Source organism: Panthera tigris, chromosome D4, assembly GCF_018350195.1.
Source record: "Panthera tigris isolate Pti1 chromosome D4, P.tigris_Pti1_mat1.1, whole genome shotgun sequence".
In the NCBI taxonomy this organism is placed as follows: Eukaryota; Metazoa; Chordata; class Mammalia; order Carnivora; family Felidae; genus Panthera; species Panthera tigris.
In genome coordinates, this window is record NC_056672.1 from 60,149,525 (window position 1) to 60,169,367 (window position 19,843).

At 49.4% G+C, this 19,843-nt stretch overlaps 1 protein-coding gene across 5 annotated transcripts in view; it reads right to left on the reverse strand.

The window, feature by feature from the left end:
• Positions 1 to 791: 791 nt before the first annotated feature.
• The window catches only part of TBC1D2 (TBC1 domain family member 2), a 56,343-nt gene continuing 37,291 nt past the window's right edge, over positions 792 to 19,843 (reverse strand). For 2 of the 5 annotated variants that reach the window (XM_007089284.2, XM_007089286.2), the window contains 7 exons: positions 15,545 to 15,655; positions 10,166 to 10,353; positions 8,561 to 9,037; positions 4,556 to 4,676; positions 2,947 to 3,132; positions 2,070 to 2,191; positions 792 to 1,372 (listed from right to left, as the gene is read on the reverse strand). In XM_007089284.2, the coding sequence (XP_007089346.1) occupies positions 1,165 to 1,372; positions 2,070 to 2,191; positions 2,947 to 3,132; positions 4,556 to 4,676; positions 8,561 to 9,037; positions 10,166 to 10,353; positions 15,545 to 15,655 (1,413 nt within the window). In that variant the 3' untranslated portion in view covers positions 792 to 1,164. Of the gene's footprint in view, positions 1,373 to 2,069; positions 2,192 to 2,946; positions 3,133 to 4,555; positions 4,677 to 8,560; positions 9,038 to 10,165; positions 10,354 to 15,544; positions 15,656 to 19,219; positions 19,351 to 19,843 lie in introns of those variants that run through there. The other 3 variants (XM_007089287.3, XM_007089285.3, XM_015540737.2) reach the window with 3 other exon arrangements.

Genomic DNA, 19,843 nt, shown 5'->3' on the forward strand with positions numbered 1-19,843 from the left:
CAGTGACAGGAACCTCTGATCAGAGCTGGAAGTTTCCTGCTGGAGAACCACACACCCACCCCCCCACCCCCACTCCTTCCTGCCAGAGACTGCCCAGCTTGAGCCTGTACTGACACAGTGAAGGGTTTGTTGAGAAATGGGCTGCCCAAATCACTTATACAGCCTTGACTCCCTGCCTAGAGGGGAATGGGGGAGGTGGCAGACTGCTGAGGAAGGGCCCGGAAGAACCCAGAAGAACTGAAACTGAGTTCCTGCATGCAGTGGGTGCCAGAAGAGACAGCTCTGACTTGGTGACAGGCTATAGCTATGTCCCTCTCAACACCTCTTCCTCACCCTCCAGCCACCCATTTTTCAGAGAAGAGGTGACTCTTCTTGCCTGGGCCTGTGAAGTTGGTAGAGGGAAGCCAGCCGTTGGGTGCCTGACCCAGGGTTCTCTGCCCAACACCCACACCAAGTTCCTTTTGGTACAGGCAGGGGTTTTCCCTGGGAACCTCTTCCCTCAAAACGGGCTGTGAATGGAGAGGAGACCACAGGTGCAGGGCTCAGGAAAAAGGCCTTGGTAGATGGGAGCTGGGCCTGGGACAGAAGCCTAACCAACACTGGGGAGGCATTGTCACCCAGGAAGACACACCCTGCATGCATAGGACCCTAGCTCCTCAGGGACCCAGGAGGGGGGCTGGCCCTGCAGAGACATCCAAGGAAACAGAATCCACGGATGTCCCACACCGGGTAGGCCCTAGTGATGGGACACCCTGGAGACCTGGGCCCACCCAGGAAGTTGGTTACTGGGAATCATTAAGCTTCCAAAGCTTGTCAATTAATTCTAATGTTTATATTGTTTTATATAGACAAAATTTAAGGAATGTTCAAGGTTACCCTAGAAGACAGCATTCTTGCTCGTCTATGTGCTAAAGTGCTCTGTGGAAGAAGCGAGAAAGGGCTGGCATCCCTGGGTATGTGCTCATGAGGGGATGACCCAACCAAAGGCTTCCCAGCAGACGATGTTCTGATGGTGAGACCGAAGCCCAGAGAGGGGAAGGGACTTGCCCAGCATGACGTGGTGATGGGGCTCACGGGCTGGACCACCACGCCATGGCCATCCATCCTCCTGGGGGCCTGCCAGCCAAGAGGGAAAAAGGGCTTTGGGGAGGGCAGGTGGCCAAGTCAGGCCTCGCCCTCCACCTCGTCCTCACTGGCGCAGTCCTCCGGCACCACTGGGGCTTGTGAGTTCCGAGTCTCCAAGTACTCGGCCTTCAGCCGCTCCAGCTCACGCAGCTCAGGCTCCAGCTGCTCCCGGTGGGCCGTCCGCAGCTGCCGCAGCTGTTTCATAGGAAAAGGGTTCATGTCGTTGAAGGCGATGTTCATCAGCTTCCTGCAGGGGAGAGCACAGTCAGCCCAGAGCCCAGCGCCCCACTGGGCCTACACTCACCCGGCCTTCCCAGGCACCCTGGCATTCATTCTGTCCATGTGGCTGAGGCCCTGGCCCCCGCCTGCAGGGAGCTCACCTTCCCAGAAGGAAACAGTGAATAAGAAGCCAACTTCCACCCAGAGTGATGTGTACTGGGGCAGGAGAAAGCTTAGGACTATGGGAGCTCTAACCCAGTAAGGAAAGGTTGGTCAAGGAAGGCTTCTTGGAAGAGGTGACATGTGAGCTGAGTTTTGAAGAATGAGTAGAAGTTGGCCAGGCAAATGTGGTGGTGGTGCAGGTGGCAGGAAGGCCGTCTAAGCAGAAGAAACTGCAAGACCAAAAAGCCCAGAGGTGGCTGTTGTCCTAGGAACTCAAATAATTCTGTTTGGCAGGATTGTAGGGCATGGCAAGTATTAGGGGCAGGAAAAGGTGGGAAGGAAGTGAAATTGCATGGAGGCTTTGAATGCCATGTTAAGGGGCAGACAGACCACTGAGGCAGTGGAATGTCCCTAAAGATTTCTAAGCCGTAACGGAGCATCAGCAGCCCTAACGAATCGGCACTCAGCAAACACCAGCATACCCTCTGCTACGTGTCCTGGGGGCATGTGAGGGTGGGAGGACTGCTGGACCGGCAGGGGTGGGGGCAGAAAAGGGTTCTCACTGGCTGTTGCAAATGGTCTTGGTGAAGAAGCGCAGGTACTGGTAGATCTCTAGGCCATCGTGCAGCCTCAGGATCTCCTCCTCGTTGTACTTGAAAATGGCCAAGGCATAGCGGAATACCACCTGGGGGCAAAGCGGGGGCTCAGGTGGGGCACGGGGGGGCCAGGCAGGTAATCCCCAGGGGGAGGAGAACCCACACACCCAGACAGTGTGGGGCTCCCAGGACAGGCTTCAGGGTTGAAAGCCTGGAGGCAACATGTGTGCAGGGAGGCCAAAGGGGGTGGGCAGACTGGAGACCCCAAGGGGAGAGAGCACAGCTTGGAATCCGGAGATGGGGATGGAGTTCTGGCTCTGTCCTGACTTGTCCTGGGACCCTGGGTGAGCTGCTACCCTGTTGGACCTGAGGGGGGTGATACTGTCTCTACATGGGGCATCAGCAGGAATTGACTGGACTAACAGATCCAAAGGTACTCTGTAATCTGCGGTGTGGTATGTCATCAACCACCATGGGGACGCTGGGGTGGGGCATGGGGAGGGCCTGCCTAGGGTCTCCTAGAAAGGTGAGGGGCAAAGCTGGGACCACACCCAAATATGGGGGAGGGGAGAGAAGGGGGGACCCACATGACTGGCTGGGCAGTGGATGGAATAGGGATGGGCCTCCCGGATCATGGTCGTGCCTCCTCCCTAGGGAAAGGAAATCCCCCCAACTTCTCTTCTCCTCACGTGTGCAAAACACTTCAGTTTACAAAGCCATGCTCCCACGAGGGGTCCTCAACAGCCCTGACAGGGGAGTACCGTCTTCCCATTCTCCGGGGGCGGAACTGAGCACAAGAGGGCCTTGCTTGGGACTGTCCTGCTCACCCCTGGCAGCGCCCCACCTTGATGCCCTCATACAGGAAGGCGTCCCAGACCCGGAGAAGGATGTTGCTGATGAGACTGTCTGCAAAGACCACGAGGAACCAGTTGAAGGTGACGAAGGAGAGATCCACGCGGTGCTGCGCTAGGTGAGCCATCAGCCTGGGCAGCTTCTCCGAAAGTAGGTCCTGGAGCACCCGCTGGTCCACCTGGGAGCCGGGAGACAGGGCTCGTTGGCCGCCACCCTAGGGAAGGGGCCGCCGCCCTCCCTAGAGAGCCAGTCCACACACAGTCGTGGAGTCGCCCCCCACCGGCCCGGGGGCGCGAGTGCCTGGACGAGCCGGAGCCCTCCGTGGCCAGGAGACGGGCACGCGGCACACCGCTCTGCTGCTCCCAGCACAGGCAGGCAGTCTTCCGAGCTGGAGTGCTAGGCTTTGACGCGGAGGTCTCTGTGGGCTATGTTCTTGGCCAGTGAACCTGAAGCCCTCCTGAACCTGAGGCCAAGCAGTTCAGGCTTGTATTGGCCTCAACGCTACATCCCTTTGGGGTCTGACACGCAAGGTGCTCGGTGCGTCCAGCTCCAGACCTCGGGTAACTCACTGAGCCTAAGGAGCCACTGAACCTGAAGGACTCCTAGATCAACGGATGTGACGTCTGGGATTTGTCTCACCGGGGATGGGTGGGAGTAGAGACGGAACAGCACGTGGGTGCCTGTGTTGATAATTATTCAAACTAGGTCATAGATACATGGAGGTTCATATACTATTTTCTCTATTTTTTGTACATTCGAAATTTTCTTTTTTTTTTTTTAAACTTTTACATTTCATGAGACAGTGGAGCAAAGTGAGGTTTTTGCATTTGAAATTTTCTATACAGAGAGAGAGAGAGAGAGAGAGAGAGAGAGAGAGAGAAACCTTCCAACAACCCCACCACAGCACACTGGTTACACAACACACCTTGATTTCGGAGGTGTTAAAACATGAAAATAAAATATGGAACATTTCCCAGCCTGTCTTGTGGCAAGCGGTGCCTTGTGATAGAGTTCTGACCAATAAGGTATAACCAGCAACTGCTGGGCGGGAGCTGTTTGTAGGGGATACAGCCCTTGCCTTCTACCCTCTGCTTCTTCCAGAGCTGGACCGTGGCTTCAGTGCCAGAGGTGGTGCGGCTGTCTTGTGACCACGAGGGTACAGCCAGCTTGTGACCATGAGCAGGGGGCTGAAAGCAATATGCCAGGGATGGCAAAGCAGAGAGCTTGAAGGGGACTTCAAGAAAGAAAGAAGGAAGGAAGGAAGGAAGGAAGGAAGGAAGGAAGGAGGGAGGGAAAGAAAGAGAGAAAGAAAGAAAGAAAGAAAGAAAGAAAGAAAGAAAGAGACCAACCATTCCTAGTGACATCGTGTCACCACTGGAATAACAAGTCTGTCCTGTGGGCAGGGCCGCAACAACTCTAAAGGGCTATCACCTCACCAGAGCCTCCCAGGAGTCCCAGGGAGGGGTTACTGGCCCCTGTACAGAGGGAGAAATGGAGGCCTGAGAGGTTCCTGATTTTTCTGATTCACTGGCTTGAAGGAACCACTCAAGGAGCACCAACCTGTGTGGCCTCCAAGTCCCGTCTGCCCCTGCTCTGCTCACCTGGGATGATGTGAGTGTCTTGCTGTAGTAGTCAGCTGGCATGATGGTCTCCACAATGGCCACCAGGCACCAGAAGGCACACTCCTCTTCCTCCAGGACCAGCAGAGCAATGGCCGCTAGCCTGGAAGGGGAAGAAAGGAGGCTTAGGGTGATGTGCAGAAGTCACAGCCAGGCAGAGGGTGGCAGAGGTCGCTTCCCGGATCCCAGGGGGTTGTCGTGTCTAACCCTAACCAGTCTAGTGTTCTGGCACCTGGGGTGAGAGGAACTTGCTTTTGGGGACTACACAGGGATTTCCAGAGCAATGGGGAGATCTGAGTCTCTAGGGAGGGGCTCTGGAGTCCTGTTGCCTAGGTGTGATTCTGCACCTGCTGCTTCCTTGCTGGAAGAAAGTTCCTAAACCTCTTTGAGCCTCAACCTCTTCATAATAATCACAGGACTATTATGAGGGTGAATGACGTTAACAAGAGATGAATGCCCAGCATAGCACCTGACATGTAGTGGAGCACTTTATGAATGTTAGTTATGCTTATCTTAATATCCACAGGCTTTGAGACCTTGGCAAGTGTGATAACTAACCTCTCTGAGCCTTACTTTGATCATCTGTAAAGTGGGATTAACAATCTCTACCTCCTAGGGCTGTGAGGCATTTTGAGCAAGAAGACAGAATTACAGTGTCTTGCTAACCGTCTGGCATATAGCAGGTGCTCATTACACAAAATTCTTTCTCTCATTTGCTTCCCCTCCCCCTAAAGTTACCATGAAGCTCTAATGAGATCATGGGAAGAAAGGAAAAAGTCCACAGTGCTGAGCAGGGATGTCAGCCTGGAAGAAGTATTGTTTTCTCTACCTCTCCCATCCTTCCTGGCAGGTCTCACCCAGGGCCAATCCAGGAATACATTTTCCAAGATGCAATGGTCTCTCAAGACGCTAGGTGAACACAAGGTCCCAAATTCAAAGATGTTTGGGAAATGCTGCATACTCTAGCCCCTTTTTAGAGGCCAATGATATACAACATCTTAGTAAAAGCCTCTTAGAAATTCTGCAGTGACAAAACCCCATGTGACCCTAGCCCAGGACTGTCCATTGGGGCTGTAGAGCCCCTTTTGTACAGTGCACCCACTGAACACCCTTAGGGAGATGCCACCTTACAGTATCATGAAGCCTCACACACTTGATGGGCTTAAAAAACACATTTCATTGTCTAGCTATTTATCCTTCTCTGAGCTCTTACAAGATTGGATTCATGACCTCCAACCTCTTCTGAGGTTCATATTGTTTAGAGAAATAAGGTCAATTCTCAAATGAAAAAAGAAACCCCTTTTCTCTCCCCAATAGATTGGGAAGGAATTTCTTTTTGCTCTGGCTAAACCATCTGTACAAATTCTCCTGAGTCTAAGCTGAGTGGATGAAGAGAAGAGTCAAAGGTATTTTTGGAAATAGGAAGCTCTGCCCTCTCAGAGCTGGGGAAGGGGTGCCTTCTGAGGTCATTTAGTTCAGGGATAGCAAACGTGTGAAACACGGGCCACCACTCTTTAGTCTATGCCCAGAGCAGACATAACTAATCAATCATGACAACATTCCCTTTGTCTATGCCCAGGGCAGACATAACTAATTCATCATTGTTCTCTTTCCCACTGACTCTGGAGGCTGCCTCAGAAACTCTCACCAGAGAAGGCTCTAGACAGATGCTTCCTACTGGTCATCCTGGGTCTAGATAAACTTATTGCAGAGATGGGAAGACCCGAGTCCTGGAAAGGAGAAATGACTTGCTCAGGGTCACACAGTCAGCTGGTGGTAGAGTGGCTCCCAAAGTCCCAGCCTGGTGTTCTCTCCACCCTACCCCATTCCACTGGAGCCTCAGGACATGCTCAGTCCAGGAGCTGGCTGCTGGCACCAGCTTAGATCTCTCTACACATTAAAAAGATCAGTAATGAGAGGCTGTTGGTACCAATTAGGGCCCACCAAGTGCTCAGGGCTACAACCAGACTCCGACTTAAGGCCTTCAGGCTCAAGTGGGTCTGCAAAGGAAGTAGCATGGTGATGTGGGAAACAGCTACTTTTAAAGCACTCCATTTATGTTCTAAAGGGAAATAGCTTTAACGTTTTTGCCCTAAATCTGCAGTGTATTATTACCATGATACCTGTCACCCTCTAAACAGGTTGATTTGTTGCATAGAAGCAGGGTGTGTCCTCTTTTGACACCATGCATGCAGTTCTATCAGTTGCCACTAGATGGTGGCAGTCAGACAAGTGAAAGGGGCCTGCAAGGTGGGGTTTAAGGGCCGCACTCTCCACGTATGAAGGGGCTCTTCCCATTACAAATAACTTTGGATTTTAAGCAATAATATGGATGTGTGCCTAAACACTAACTATCAGTAAGAAAAAAAGTATTCAGAGAAAGAATTAAAGAAATATTCTTGGGTGTCACCTCCTTCTCCGTCTGTTATTCCTACATACCCTTCCACAGCCTTTGTGCTGCCTCTATCCACACAGGGAAGTTTCTTTCCTTCTAGGTTTATCTCAAGATCCTTCCCACTATAGGATTTCCCCCGCCCCTTCAGCGCAGATTAGCTGTGCTGTGGTTTAACTCTGAATTCCCAGTAACTGAACGTGTATATATGCTCAATTTCACCCAATTTAGGCTGGAAATCAAGTATCAAAAATATCTACCCTTAGGAACCATTCAAATTTCAGTAGGGACGCTGTGAATGTTTATTCTGTGTTAAAGAAATGTCACACACCACCTATTTTGAAAAAAACACCAGAGGTCTTATGTAAATTTTGCTCGAGTGTATGCGTGTTTAAATTAAATTGAGTCAAAGGGGTGCCTGTGTGGCTCCGTCCATTGAGCTTTTGACTTTGGCTCAGGTCGTGATCTCACAGTTCGTGAGTGCCAGCCCCACATTGGACTCTCTGCTGTCAGTGCAGAGCCTGCTTCGAATCCTCTGTCCCCCTCTCTGTGCCCCTCCCCCACTCACACTGTCTCTCTCTCTCTCTCTCTCTCTCTCTGTCTCTCAAAAATAAACCTTAAAAAAAAAAACTTTAAAAATAAATAGAGTCAAAACTTGCTTTGGGAAATATCTGAGATTACATAACCTCTATCAGGATAGCTAAGGGCATCCATGAGAGTCCTCCACAGTCCTGAAGGGGGCAGCCCTACCAGTCACCACCCCCCCTCCACCCCCAATCCCTTATCTCCTGCTGTTGCACCAGAAGCAGAACCGACTCCAGGATGGCCCGACTGCATTCTTTCCTTTGGGAATTTAGGCCTGCGGCAAGAGGGTATCGACAAGTGGGATGACTTGCTGACAAAGCTCCAGACTCAGGGGCTGAGTTCTCCGTTCTGAACAGAACAGCCTCAATGGGCCTTAAATGTCCAAAGAATGATGGACCGAGGCTGGTCTGCTGAAAGCAAGAGAGTCCAGAGACTGTGAGGCCCCATAAAGGCTGCAGAAGAGTAGGGTGTGGTGCTGCACAGTGTCGGGACCTGGCCCCACGGACTATGGCGCGATTGGCACCCCTGGGGTTGTGTGGTGCTGTGGCCCTGCTAGAGACAGGAGATGCCGTGGTTTCTAACGACCATGGGGTCTCGTCCTCTTTTCTTTTCCTGGTTGTTAGGAGCTTCCCTGTAACATTTACAAATTCTCTTTCTCTTGGGTTCCTCTGAATGGATTTTGTCTGAAGCAAATGAGCCTTGACCCACAGTTCTGCAATGTGTGAGCTGAGCTGTGCACACTACAAAATCCCAGGAGACCATTCCCGATGCTTCCTACATGGGTGGCCCCACCCTGAGCACCGATCAAAGCAGAGAGCACGGCATGAGGAGCTACCGCGGTCTTGAACCTGTCCTTGTCCCCATCTTGAACATGTCCATATTGTCCTCATCTGTACAGTGGGAATCAAGCCTCCTGGGCTCCCCTCTCCATGTTCCTGGGAGACTCCAAAGAGACAGAGAGGTGCTCTAGAGAACAAGGGCTGTGCCCTCACTAGAGCCATGACGCTCACCTGTTGAGGCCCTGGCAGTAGCCAATGGTGGGGTTTTGCCAGGAGAAGGCCAGCAGCACCCGGCGTAGCTTGTCGGGGTAGCTGGAGGCGGGGCAGGTGAAGTGCTTGTTGTTGGGGAAGGTGCGGTTCAGGTCCAGCTCAATTTGGCGGGCTGCAGGATGCTCGTGAACCTGACCCCGGCTCAGCAGCTCCTGGTAGCGGCCGGGGCTCCACAGGTGCTGGATGCGGAGGTGGACCAGCCACCTCCAGACACGCGGCCGGTGCTCTCGGGGCACACCTGCCCGCAGCAGCTGCTTGAGCTCGACCGAGGGCGTGAGATCACCCAGGGCAGCCCAACGCTCCCGAAGCGGCCGCTCCACAGCCTCATGGGCCAGCAGGTGGTGGGAGTGCACCTCTAGTGCCTGGATCTTGGCCAGCAGCTTCAGGTCTTCCATCTCGTAGTTGGGCACCGTCAGGAAGCCATACTCGTCATACTCGCTGTCAGCAAAAATGCACGTTAGCAACACCTTGCAGAGTCCTTCCCCGGAGAAGGGGCAGTGGGCAGGGGCTGGACCCCAGGCAAGGTTCTTGCCGGGGCTTCACTGCGGGTTAGCCATGCAGCTTTGGGCAGGTGACTTCAGTTCTCCGAACTTCAGTTTGCTCATCTGTACCAGGGGTAGGATTCCTGCTCTGCCCCATGGAGACCCATTGACATTGACATCCCCTGTTGTAAAATGCTGGGGGCCTAGACAGTGTCTGGGACATGGTAAGTGCATAGTAAGTGGATTCTGTGCAGATATAAAGAACCCTCTTCTTACCCCATGAGGCCTTAGGCTCAAGGAGTCCTGCACTGCTGATATAGAATCCCACTCCCACAAGACAGTAAGCCCAAGGATGGATGGGGAACAGACAGCATCACTGACAAGCAAGATGGGTGAGCTGGGGATCCATTCCACATAGCTTTTCATTGATCTAACATTTATTTGCCCTGTGTGCTCTGCATGTGCGGTCTCATTTGGTCCTACTGATCCTGCAAAGCAGCAATCTTAGCCCACATCTGATGGAGGCTGTATATGTGGCCCAGAAAGGTAAAGTGACTTGTCCAAGGTCACATGGTGACACGTCCAGGGGTGGCTCCAAAGCCTGGGCTCCTTCCACCGAGCCTCCCAGCCTCGGGGGCCTTTGGACCCCAGCCACAGCCCCTTTTGTTATATTTAACTGCCCATGTCCACTGGGCTCAGCAAGGGCTTTGCTTGGGGAAGGCAGCTGGCTTGTCTCTCCTCCTCCCCTCTCTGACAAGTATCTCTGGGAGCCTGGAGAAGTGGAGAAAACAGAGCTTCAGAGGCAGACCCAGGTCAGCTGCACTAGTATGCTGCATGGCCTTGGGGAAGGGGCTGCCTCCTCTGAGCCTACGCCACCTCGTCTTACAGCTGAGGTGTAAGTGTAAGTGACGCCACCTCAGCTGTAAGAGGGGGCTCATCGCAACCACATGCTCAATACCTGAAGATACGAGAAAGTAAGGGATGCACAGTGCTCGTACACGGTCAGCAGGAACCAGCAGCAGAGCAGCTGGGGCTCCCCAGGTCAGGCAGACCAAGACCTTCCCTTGCTGCCTGAGGGGCTCACCTGATAGGGCTCAGCTCCACGCCTTCTGCCGAGGCCTCCCTGGCCTCCCACTGCAGTGCCTCCTGGATGAGCTGCCTCAGCAGCTCTGAGCAGTCATTCGCCTCACCCCCCATGGTCTCCTGCAGCCTCCGCAGCCCCGCCAGGTACTTGCTCTCTACCTGGCAGTTCTTGGCTTGGAGGTAGGCACACTGTGGAGGGAGGGGTGGGGCTGTCAGGCCACCTGGTTGGGCTTGGGCCACCCTAGAGGCCTGAGCAGCTACAGGCAGCAAAGCTCTTCTCCCATCTCATCTTGCATCCCCTCCCCACCCCCCAGCCCATCATATAAGGGAAAGGAGATGGGCCCCAAACCCAAGGGTTTATAGCAAGGCAGTGAAGGCTTCAGGCAAGAGAGTGAGGCCCAGGGCTGGGCTGGATTCAGAAGAAAGAGAGGAAAGGTGGACAGGGGCAGTGCAGGTTCTTGCATAGCCTGCAGTCCCATCCTGGTTCGGCCACTGCTGGCTGGGTGAGCTACGGCAAGTTACTTAACTGCTCTGTGCCCTAGCTTGTTCATTTAACCAATGGAAATAATATGGATTCTGGTGAGGATTACATGAGCTGATGTGTGTAAAGTCCCTCTCAGGGCACCTAGCCTAGAGCAGTTCTCTGCAGGTGGTATTACTGAGCAGCACCCAGGAGATGGCCATGAGGCTCCAGACACTGCCCTTGGGCCTCCTGCTGCCACAACACTGGCTCCTTCCATTCCTGCTACGCATCATTCTCTCCCATCGGTGGCCTTCCTGCACGCTCCCTGCCCCTCCCTGCCCGTCTTGAACTTTTGTATTTCTATTTATACAAACTGAGTGTTCTGAACAAGTCTCGTCACTTTCCTAGGCCCATTTTCCTTCTTTGTAAGCTGGACAGGAAAAATCGGCCTCATAGTATTGCTGTGACCTTTGGGCCAGCCTGGCTCCTGTTTCATCCTGGGGTGGCAGAGTGGGAGCTTCCTGGCCAAGGGTGCCCATCTGCTGCACCTCTACCCAGATTACCATCTCCAAACGTTGGCTAAGCACCAACTCCAGGCCATCGGGTGAGCCGGCCCTCCTCCCCAACCCAGGCGGCTCCCACTTCCATGTCCCTCTGCCTGCAAGACTGCTTCCTGAGTCCCCTCCCAGTAGTCTTCTCAGGCACTTCTGAGACCCCCGAATCTCCTGCTCTCCAGCCCACCTCTGTAAGCCCAATGAGCCCCTGGCTTTCTCAAAACATAAGTCTGATTGAGCACCAACCCCCCCCCACCCCTGACTGCCCCACTCAAAACCCTTCTACAACTGCCAGTTTCCTCAGAGAACGTCCCAACATTTCCCCCCTTCAGCCTCATGTCTCCTTTCTCACCTTCCCCCTTCCTCTCAATCCATAGGTCTTGACCATGCTGTCTCTTTTCTTGGAAGGCCTTTCTCCACTGTTTGTCTGGATAACACCAACTCACTTTTAGGACTCAGCTCAAGAAGGCACCTCCACCAGGAAGTCCTCCCTGACTTTCTTTCCTCCTTTGGGCCCCAAAGAATCCTGCGTGCCCAACTGCATCTTGATTGTGTTTGATCCTCACTAGTCTGCACACACCCTCTTTGAAAAGTCTTAGAAGGCCTTTTGTTAGTTCTTCTTTAAATGTTCATTAGAATCCATCAGTAAAGCCATCAGGTCCAGGGCTTTTCTTTGTTGAGAGATTTCTGATTGCTAACTCAGTCTCCTTACTAGTTATACAGGCCATTCAGGTTTTCTATTTCTTCATGATTTAGTCTTGGTAGGCTTTATGTTTCCAGGGATTTGTCCATTTCATTTGGTGATTCAATTTGTTGGTATACAACTGTTCATAGTACTTTTTTAAAAATTTATTTTTATTTTTTTATTAAAAAAATTTTTTAATGTTTATTTTTGAGAGAGAGAGGGAGAGAGAGAGCGCGCAAGCATGAGAGCATGAGTGGGGGAGGGGCTGAGAGGAAGACACAGAATCCAAAGCAGGCTCCAAGCTCTGAGCTGTCAGCACAGAGCCCAGTGTGGGACTCAAACCCACGAGCTGTGAAATCATGACCTGAGCTGAAGTCACATGCTTAACCAACTGAGCCACCCAGGCGCCCCTGTTCATAGTACTCTTATAATCCTTTTTATTTCTGTAAAATCAATAGTAATGTTCCCACTTTCTTTTCTGATTTTGAATTTTCTTTTTTTCCTTAGTTCACTTAGCCCAAGGTTTGTCGATTTTGTTCATCTTTTCAAAAAAATCACTTTTGGTTTCATTGATTTTCTCTATTACTTTTCTGTTATCTATTTCATTTATTTCTGCTCTAATCTTTATTATTTTCTTCTATCAGCCAGCTTGGGTTTAGTTCTTCTAGTTCCTCAAGTTGTAAAGTTAGGCTGTTGATTTGAGATCTTTCTTGTTTTTTAAAGAAAGTGTTTATAGCTATAAATTCCCTCCTCAGCTCAGAGCCTGGAGTCTGCTTTGGATTCTGTCTCACTCTCTCTCTGCCCCTCCCTGCTCATGCTCTGTCTCTCTTGCTGTCAAAAATAAACATAAAAAAAAATTTCTTCCTCAGCATGGCTTTTGCTGTGTCCCATAAGTTTTGACATGTCTTCTTTTTCATTTGCCTTTAAGTATTTTCGAATTTTCCTTGTAATTTCTTCTTTGATTCATTGTTTCAAAGTATGTTGCTTAATTTCTACAAGTTTGTGAATTTTCCAGTTTGACTTCTGTTTTTGGTTTCTAGCTTCATCCCATTCCAGTTGGAGAAGATACCTGTCTCTTTAAATCTACTGAGATATAATTTGTGGTCTAACATATGGTTTGTCCTGGAAAATGAGGAGAATGCGTGTGCTGTTGTCGCTGGGTAGAGTGTTCTGTGTTATACCTGTTAGATCTAGTTGGTGTATTGTGTTGTTCAAGGCCACTAGTTCCTTACTTATCATCTGTCTGGTTATTTTACCCATTACTGAGAGTGGGGTACTAAAGTTTACAACTATTATTGTAGAATTATCTATTTCTCCCTTCAGTTCTGTCATTTTTGGTTCCTATAGTTTGCTGGTCTGTTATCAAGTATATAAATGTTTATAATTGCTGTATCTTCTCACTGTCTTGAACCTTTTATTAACATATAATGTCTTTCTTGGTCTCTTGTAACTTTAAAAACTTTAAAGTCACTCCAGTCTGATATTAGCAAAGCCACCCTGCTCTCTGTTGGTTATTATTTCATGGAATATCTTTTTCCAACCTTTCATTTTCAATCTATTTGTGTCTCTGAATATAAAGCGAGTCTCCTGTACACAGCATATAGTTGGATCATTTTTTTTTTTATCCATTTTGTCAAACTCTTTTAATTGGAGAGTTTAACCCATTTACATTTAAAGTAATTATTGATAAGGGATGTCTGTCCTTTTGCTATTTATTTGCTGACTTATACCATTTTTGTCCCTTGTTTCCTGCATTACTGTGTTTTTTGTGGTGAAATGTTTAAATTCCTGTTCTGTTTCCTTTTGTGTATATTCTATAGCTTCTTTCTTTATGGTTACCATGGGAATTAATTTAAAATTCTAAAGTTATAACATTCTAATTTGAATTTATATCAGCTTAACTTCAATAACATGCAGAAACTCTGTTCCTTTATAGTTCCATCCCTACCCTTTTGGTTGTTGATGTCACAAAATTACATCTTTATACATCGTGAGCCCCAAAACTTAACGTAATGATTCTTTTAAATGCAAAATTAGGTAGAAAACAAAATGTGGAGTTATAAACCAAAGTTGTAATAATACTAGCTTTTAGATTAATCATTAAAAAAATGTATTAATCTCTTAAATCATATAGAAAACAAAAGTGGAATTATAAACCATTTTTACCATAATACTAGGTTTTATAATTGCCCATGTATTTACCTCTACTGAGATTTGTATACCTTCAAACACCTCTGAGTTACTGCCTAGTGTACCTCCATTGCACCCCGCAGGACTGTGCAAGCACTTCTTGTGGGCAGATCTAGTGGGAATGAAGTTTCTCAACTTTCGTTTCTCTGAATTTCTCTCTCATTTTTGGAAGAAGGTTTTGCCAGATACAAATTCTTTTGCTTTGCTTTTTGTTTGTCTTTGTTTTTAGCATTTTGGCCTCCAAGGTTTCTGATGAGAAATCTGCTCATAATCTTCTTGAGGATTCCTTGTATGTGATGAGTTGCTTCTCTTTCTGCTTGCAAGCAGTTGCTTTGTATTTGGCATTCAAAAGATTGATAGTAATGTGTCTCAGTGTAGATCTCTTTGAATTTATTTTACTTGATGTTTGTTGAGCTTCTTGGACATTTTTATTCATGTCTTTCATCACATTTGGGAAATTTTCAGCCTTTATTCCCATATTCTCTCTGCCCCCCTCTCTCTCTCTCTTTTCTCCTTCTGGGACTCCCCTACTATAATGGGTATGTTGGTCTGCTTAATGGTGTCTCACACATCACTTAGGCTCTGTTCACTTTCTTCCATCTTTTTTTCTTTCTGTTTCTCAGACTTAATAATTTTCACTATCCTATTTTCAAGTCCACTGATTCCTTCTGCCTGCTTGAATCTACCTCTGAATCCCTCTGGTGGATTTTTCATTTTGGGTATTGTTCTTTTCAATTCCAGAATTTCTTCTTGATTTCTTTGTAGGTTTTCTATCTCTTTATTGATATTTCTTTTTTCTTCATACATTGCTTTCTTGACTCTCTACATCTTCTTTTAGTTCTCTGAACATCTTTAAGACAACTGTTTTAAAATCTTTGTCTAGTATTATCTAGCATCAGGTCTTTGTCAGGGGCAGTTTCTACTAATTTATGTTTTTCCTTTGAATGGGCCATACTTTTATATATCTTTGTACGCCTTGTGATTATTATGTTGAAAACTAGACATCTGAATCTAATAATGTGGTAGTAGTGGAATCAGATTCTCCCAATTTAAGAAAAAATTGTTTTTGTTTTTTGGCTGTTATAGGCTGTCTCTGGGCCAAGAGAGGTCATCTCTTTTCTGAGTCTTTCCCTGGGTGTGCATGGCCACTTTTTAATTTCCTCATCTATGCAGTTGTGTTTGAATGTCTAGTCTTCAAGCTCTAGCTCCCAAAAGGGGAAAAGAGAAAAATGAAGTGGGGCAGCCCTTTGAATGCTCTGGCAGTTACTCTAGCCGGAGGGGAGGTACAACAGTGGCCGCCTGTCCCTTCCTCTGTACTTCTGTGATCAGAAGCAGCAATCAGAGCACAGATGCCTGAGGCAGAAAGGCAGTTTTTAAATGGCACAGTCCAGAGGCAGGGCAGGCAGGTGATAAGGACAGAGCAATACAGGGCCGAGAAGGTAAGGGACTGAAGGGTGACTGGGCATGTAGACGGACTTTGCCTCTTACCTTCATCAGGAGGGCCCTCTCCTTCTCAGCCACCCTTCTCCAGATCTTTGTGACTTGGTGGATCTCGGAGTTTAGGAAGCGGTTCTGGGTCCGATATGCTTCTATGTCATCCTGGAGAAGAGAGCAAAACATCTGATGAATTGCCATCTCCCTGATCCTCACCCTCCGCATGAGCTGTTGGTGCCAACACTTCCTTCCTTTAGAAATTTCTAATGACAACAGAAAAGAAAGTCTTCAAGAAGTAGTATTACAGACAGTCCACTTCTCTAGTCTTGATCTCACATGATACAGTAGAGAGAGCATCAAGTCTGGAGTTCACGTCTTGGCTCTGACTTCCTGGATGCGAGGCTTCACTGAACAACTGTGACCCTCTGTTTTGTCATCTGTAAAAGGGGCAAATACTAACTATTCCACTAGGCAGCTGGGAGACTATGTGAGGTAACACGTCTCATAACATTAAGTACAGAGACCAGGGGCGCCTGGGTGGCTCAGTCAGTTAAGCACCCGACTTCAGCTCAGGTCATGATCTCACGGTTAGTGGGTTCGAGCCCTGCATCAGGCTCTGTGCTGACAGCTCAGAGCCTGGAGCCTGCTTTGGATTCTGTGTCTCCCTCTCTCTGTTCCTCCCCCGCTCACACTTTGTCTCTCTCTCTCTCTCTCTCAAAAATAAAGATTAAAAAAATTAAAAAAAAAAAAGTACAGAGACCAAAACAAACATCCAAGTAGTGTTTGTTTTAAAAAATAAACATATGTTGGGGCGCCTGGGTGGCGCAGTCGGTTAAGCGTCCGACTTCAGCCAGGTCACGATCTCGCGGTCCGTGAGTTCGAGCCCCGCGTCAGGCTCTGGGCTGATGGCTCGGAGCCTGGAGCCTGTTTCCGATTCTGTGTCTCCCTCTCTCTCTGCCCCTCCCCCGTTCATGCTCTGTCTCTCTCTGTCCCAAAAATAAATAAAAAACGTTGAAAAATAAAAAATAAAAAATAAAAAAAAAACCATATGTTGTTGTTATATATTTGCAATCATACTGAACAATTTTGGGTGGAAAATTTTTATTTAAGTCACTTTGTAAATATGCAGTTGACCCTTCAACAACACTGGGGTTTGGGCACCAACCCCCCTGCATAGTTAAAAATCTGTGTATAACTTTTGACTCCCTCCAAATTTAACTGCTAATAACCTGCTGTTGACCAAAGTCTTACTGATAACATAAAGAGCACCTATTTCATATGCCATGTGTATTATATACCGTATTCTTACAATAAAGTAAGCTAGAGAAAATACATTTACATTACTATACTGTATTTATCAGAAAAAATCTGCCTGTAAGTGGACCCATGCAATTCAAATCCGTGTTGTTCAAGGGTCAACTGTACTTTTCTATGTTGCTACATAAACTTCCCAATGATCATTCTTAATGTCTGATGACTATTCTGTTGGGTGAATTTATTATAACATAGTTATAATCCCTCTGTTATTTTTTATTTGAGTCCTGAGTGTTTTTGGTTTGTTTTTGATTATGAATAATGCTGTGATGCACATCTCTGAGCCTAGAGTTTTCCTTTTGCAAGCTGTCCAGTGACAGAATATGATCATGCTGCTACGGCATTCGAGGAGAAGCTGGCCAAACGCTGGGGAGGTTCAAGCAGGAGTCTGAGCCTCAGAAAGGAGCAGACACAGCACTGGCTCTCAACCTTCATTCTGCTGGGATGGACATTACAGAAGCAATGGACAGCACACGCTCACAGCTATACCTACCAATTCCAGGACATTCACTAGCTGAAACTCAACCCCTTTTGCTCCCACTCTAGCAATGTGCTGGGCTATAGGTGAATGTGAGAGACACTATTGCGGGCATGACTTTGGATAGGCCCTGATTTATCTGGAAATTAAGAGCATCACGCCTGTGATGCCCTTGGCACCTCATTATCAGGGATGTGTCACTTGTGCACAGCTCACAGGCCATCCTGACCCTCCCTGGGTGGGCCTGCATTCTGGCCAAGATCCTTCCCAGCCCAGAAGCTCCAATTCATACCCAGGCTCTACTGCCTTCTCCCTAGATGGTTGACACAGTGGGAGGGCCACACACTCCCAGGGCTCCTTAGCTGGAAATCAAAGCCCCAGGCTGACTGCATCCCTTGGCTTGTCACCACTCAGCTGGCCTCTCTGGCTCTCCGTGGGGTCTCTAACCCCAGACACGCCTGCTTTCGCACCCACCCCCCCCCCCCCCCCACTGTGTCCAGGGTGCAAGGCTGTGTGTACTCAGGCTGAGTTTGCTTCTGCTCTCTCTGCCTGGTCTGGACCCAGGTAGTTCCAACTCCCAGCCTGTACTTCCTCCTACACTCCAACTGTGTCTGTCCTACAGCAAACTCTGGGCTCCCTTTTCTCAGGGGGTGCCAGCTGCTGTTTTGCACAAGTGTCCACCTGCTTCTTCTCCATGACCCCCATTTCCTTATCCTTATGTGGAGGGGCAGTGAGCTCGGTGTGAATCTGCATGTTTGCAGCATGAGGACCAACCTCCTGTGAGCATCAGAATTCTCCAGGGCTGCTCTCGCTGCCCGCAATATTCTTCTGTTTTGGTGTCCAGAGATTTGGTAGACTTAGGAACACAGAGGCTGTGTGGGCTCCCTGCACCATCATCACCCCCTGCCTCCACCCCGCACTGAGCACACCATCCCATTCAATCCCTCCAGTGGTCCTGAAAGTCTCAGAGGCTCTGAAAAGGACAAGCCCGTTGCCTGAGGTCACACAGCTGTACTAGACAGGGTGTGACTGAGCCCAGGGCTGTCGGATTCGGATTCGAAAGCCAAGTCCAAGCACTGCACTTACTGCCTAGACATTCCCTATGTTCTGTCCCCGCTGCAATCCACCCGGACGCCAAAACTCTAGTCCGTCCTTCAAGGGTTGGGATCAGTAGTCTGGCTGAGCGTGCATAGGCTTGTCTGACCTCTCCAGCTCAAGTTTAATCACAACACATCAAAGATGCAGGCGTTGCCGAGTGCCGGCGTTGCCTGGTGGTCAGGGGGTGGACTCTGGGGCCGTGCTGCCTGGATATAAACCCTGCCTCCACCGCTGAGCCCCAGCACAAGTGCCTCATCCCCTCATCTGGAAGTCAGAGTAACAGTGCTGCCTCAGGCATTGCTGGGAGTCAGTGCTGCAAAGGCTGAGGATGGTGGGCCAAGTGGTGAATACAAAGCAGGCGTCACCTCCCTGTCCAGGCTCTCACCCACTGCCTTCCTCCTGCGTTCTGCTGAGACGCTTCCCACTGCTGCTCTTGTGCCTTCTTCCCAAATGCCTGGGAGAATACAACAAGCTTCTGGGAGAATACAACAAGCTTCCAGGCACGGGAGGAATAGAGCTACCAGTCATTGCCTGAGTCCCTGCTATGGCCAGACCCGTTTCCCTCACACACGTCACTGCGTGTAATTTATCCGCACAATGCTGTGGGATGGGTACTGAAGTACTACTGTTCCCATTTTACAGACGAGGAAACAGTACAGAGAGGGTAAGTCCTCCTCATCATGGGCTAGAACACAAGAGAGGCGGGATCCAAATCCAGGTGTGTTCACCAGGTGTGTTCAGCAAGAATCGAAAACTACTGCTGGGTGAAAGTGCACCACCGCCTTTCTGCCTCCTGGCACCGTCCCTCTCTCCTCGGTCCAGGCCCAGAAGATGCTCACTGGCGTCTCCAAGGCTTTGGACATGTTGCGTGGGGCAGCCTGCCTCCAGCCCAGTCAGGGAGGGTGGGAGTGCGCACCCTTGGAGCGGCAGTGGGGTGGCCTCTGGGCAGCACCTTCCCATTCGGCTTGTCGCCCTACCTTGAGTGCTCTTCTTGGCTCAGAACTGTAGGGAGGAAAAAGAGAGAGCTCAGAGAAGAGAATGCCACATGACAGTCGCCAATAAGCAAAGGAGGAAAACACAACTGGAGAAAGGGGACAGGAAGAAGAGAGTCTGCCTGTTTGCCTTCATAGGGATCAGGAGCCTAGGAATTTTCTCTGGGAAATGCTGCATGGACTAGCCCTTGTGCTAGTGGCGAAGACAGTGGGTCGGGTGTGGGGAGACCTGGGGTCTAGCCCAAACCTGCTGCTTGGGCTGTGTGACCCTGGGCCGGTCCTTTCCCCTGTCCAGGGGTCAGCCGTCCCTGCCAGAAAATGAGATCTCTGCGTCTCCCAGCTCTGCTACTCAAGAGGTCGATGATTCTGTTCTCAAATTGACACCTTCAACAAGGGGGCAGTTTGTTAAAGTTGCATGTCACACGGCAAGCAAGTGAACATGCTCTGTCCCCAGACTGAAAGACAGTGGAT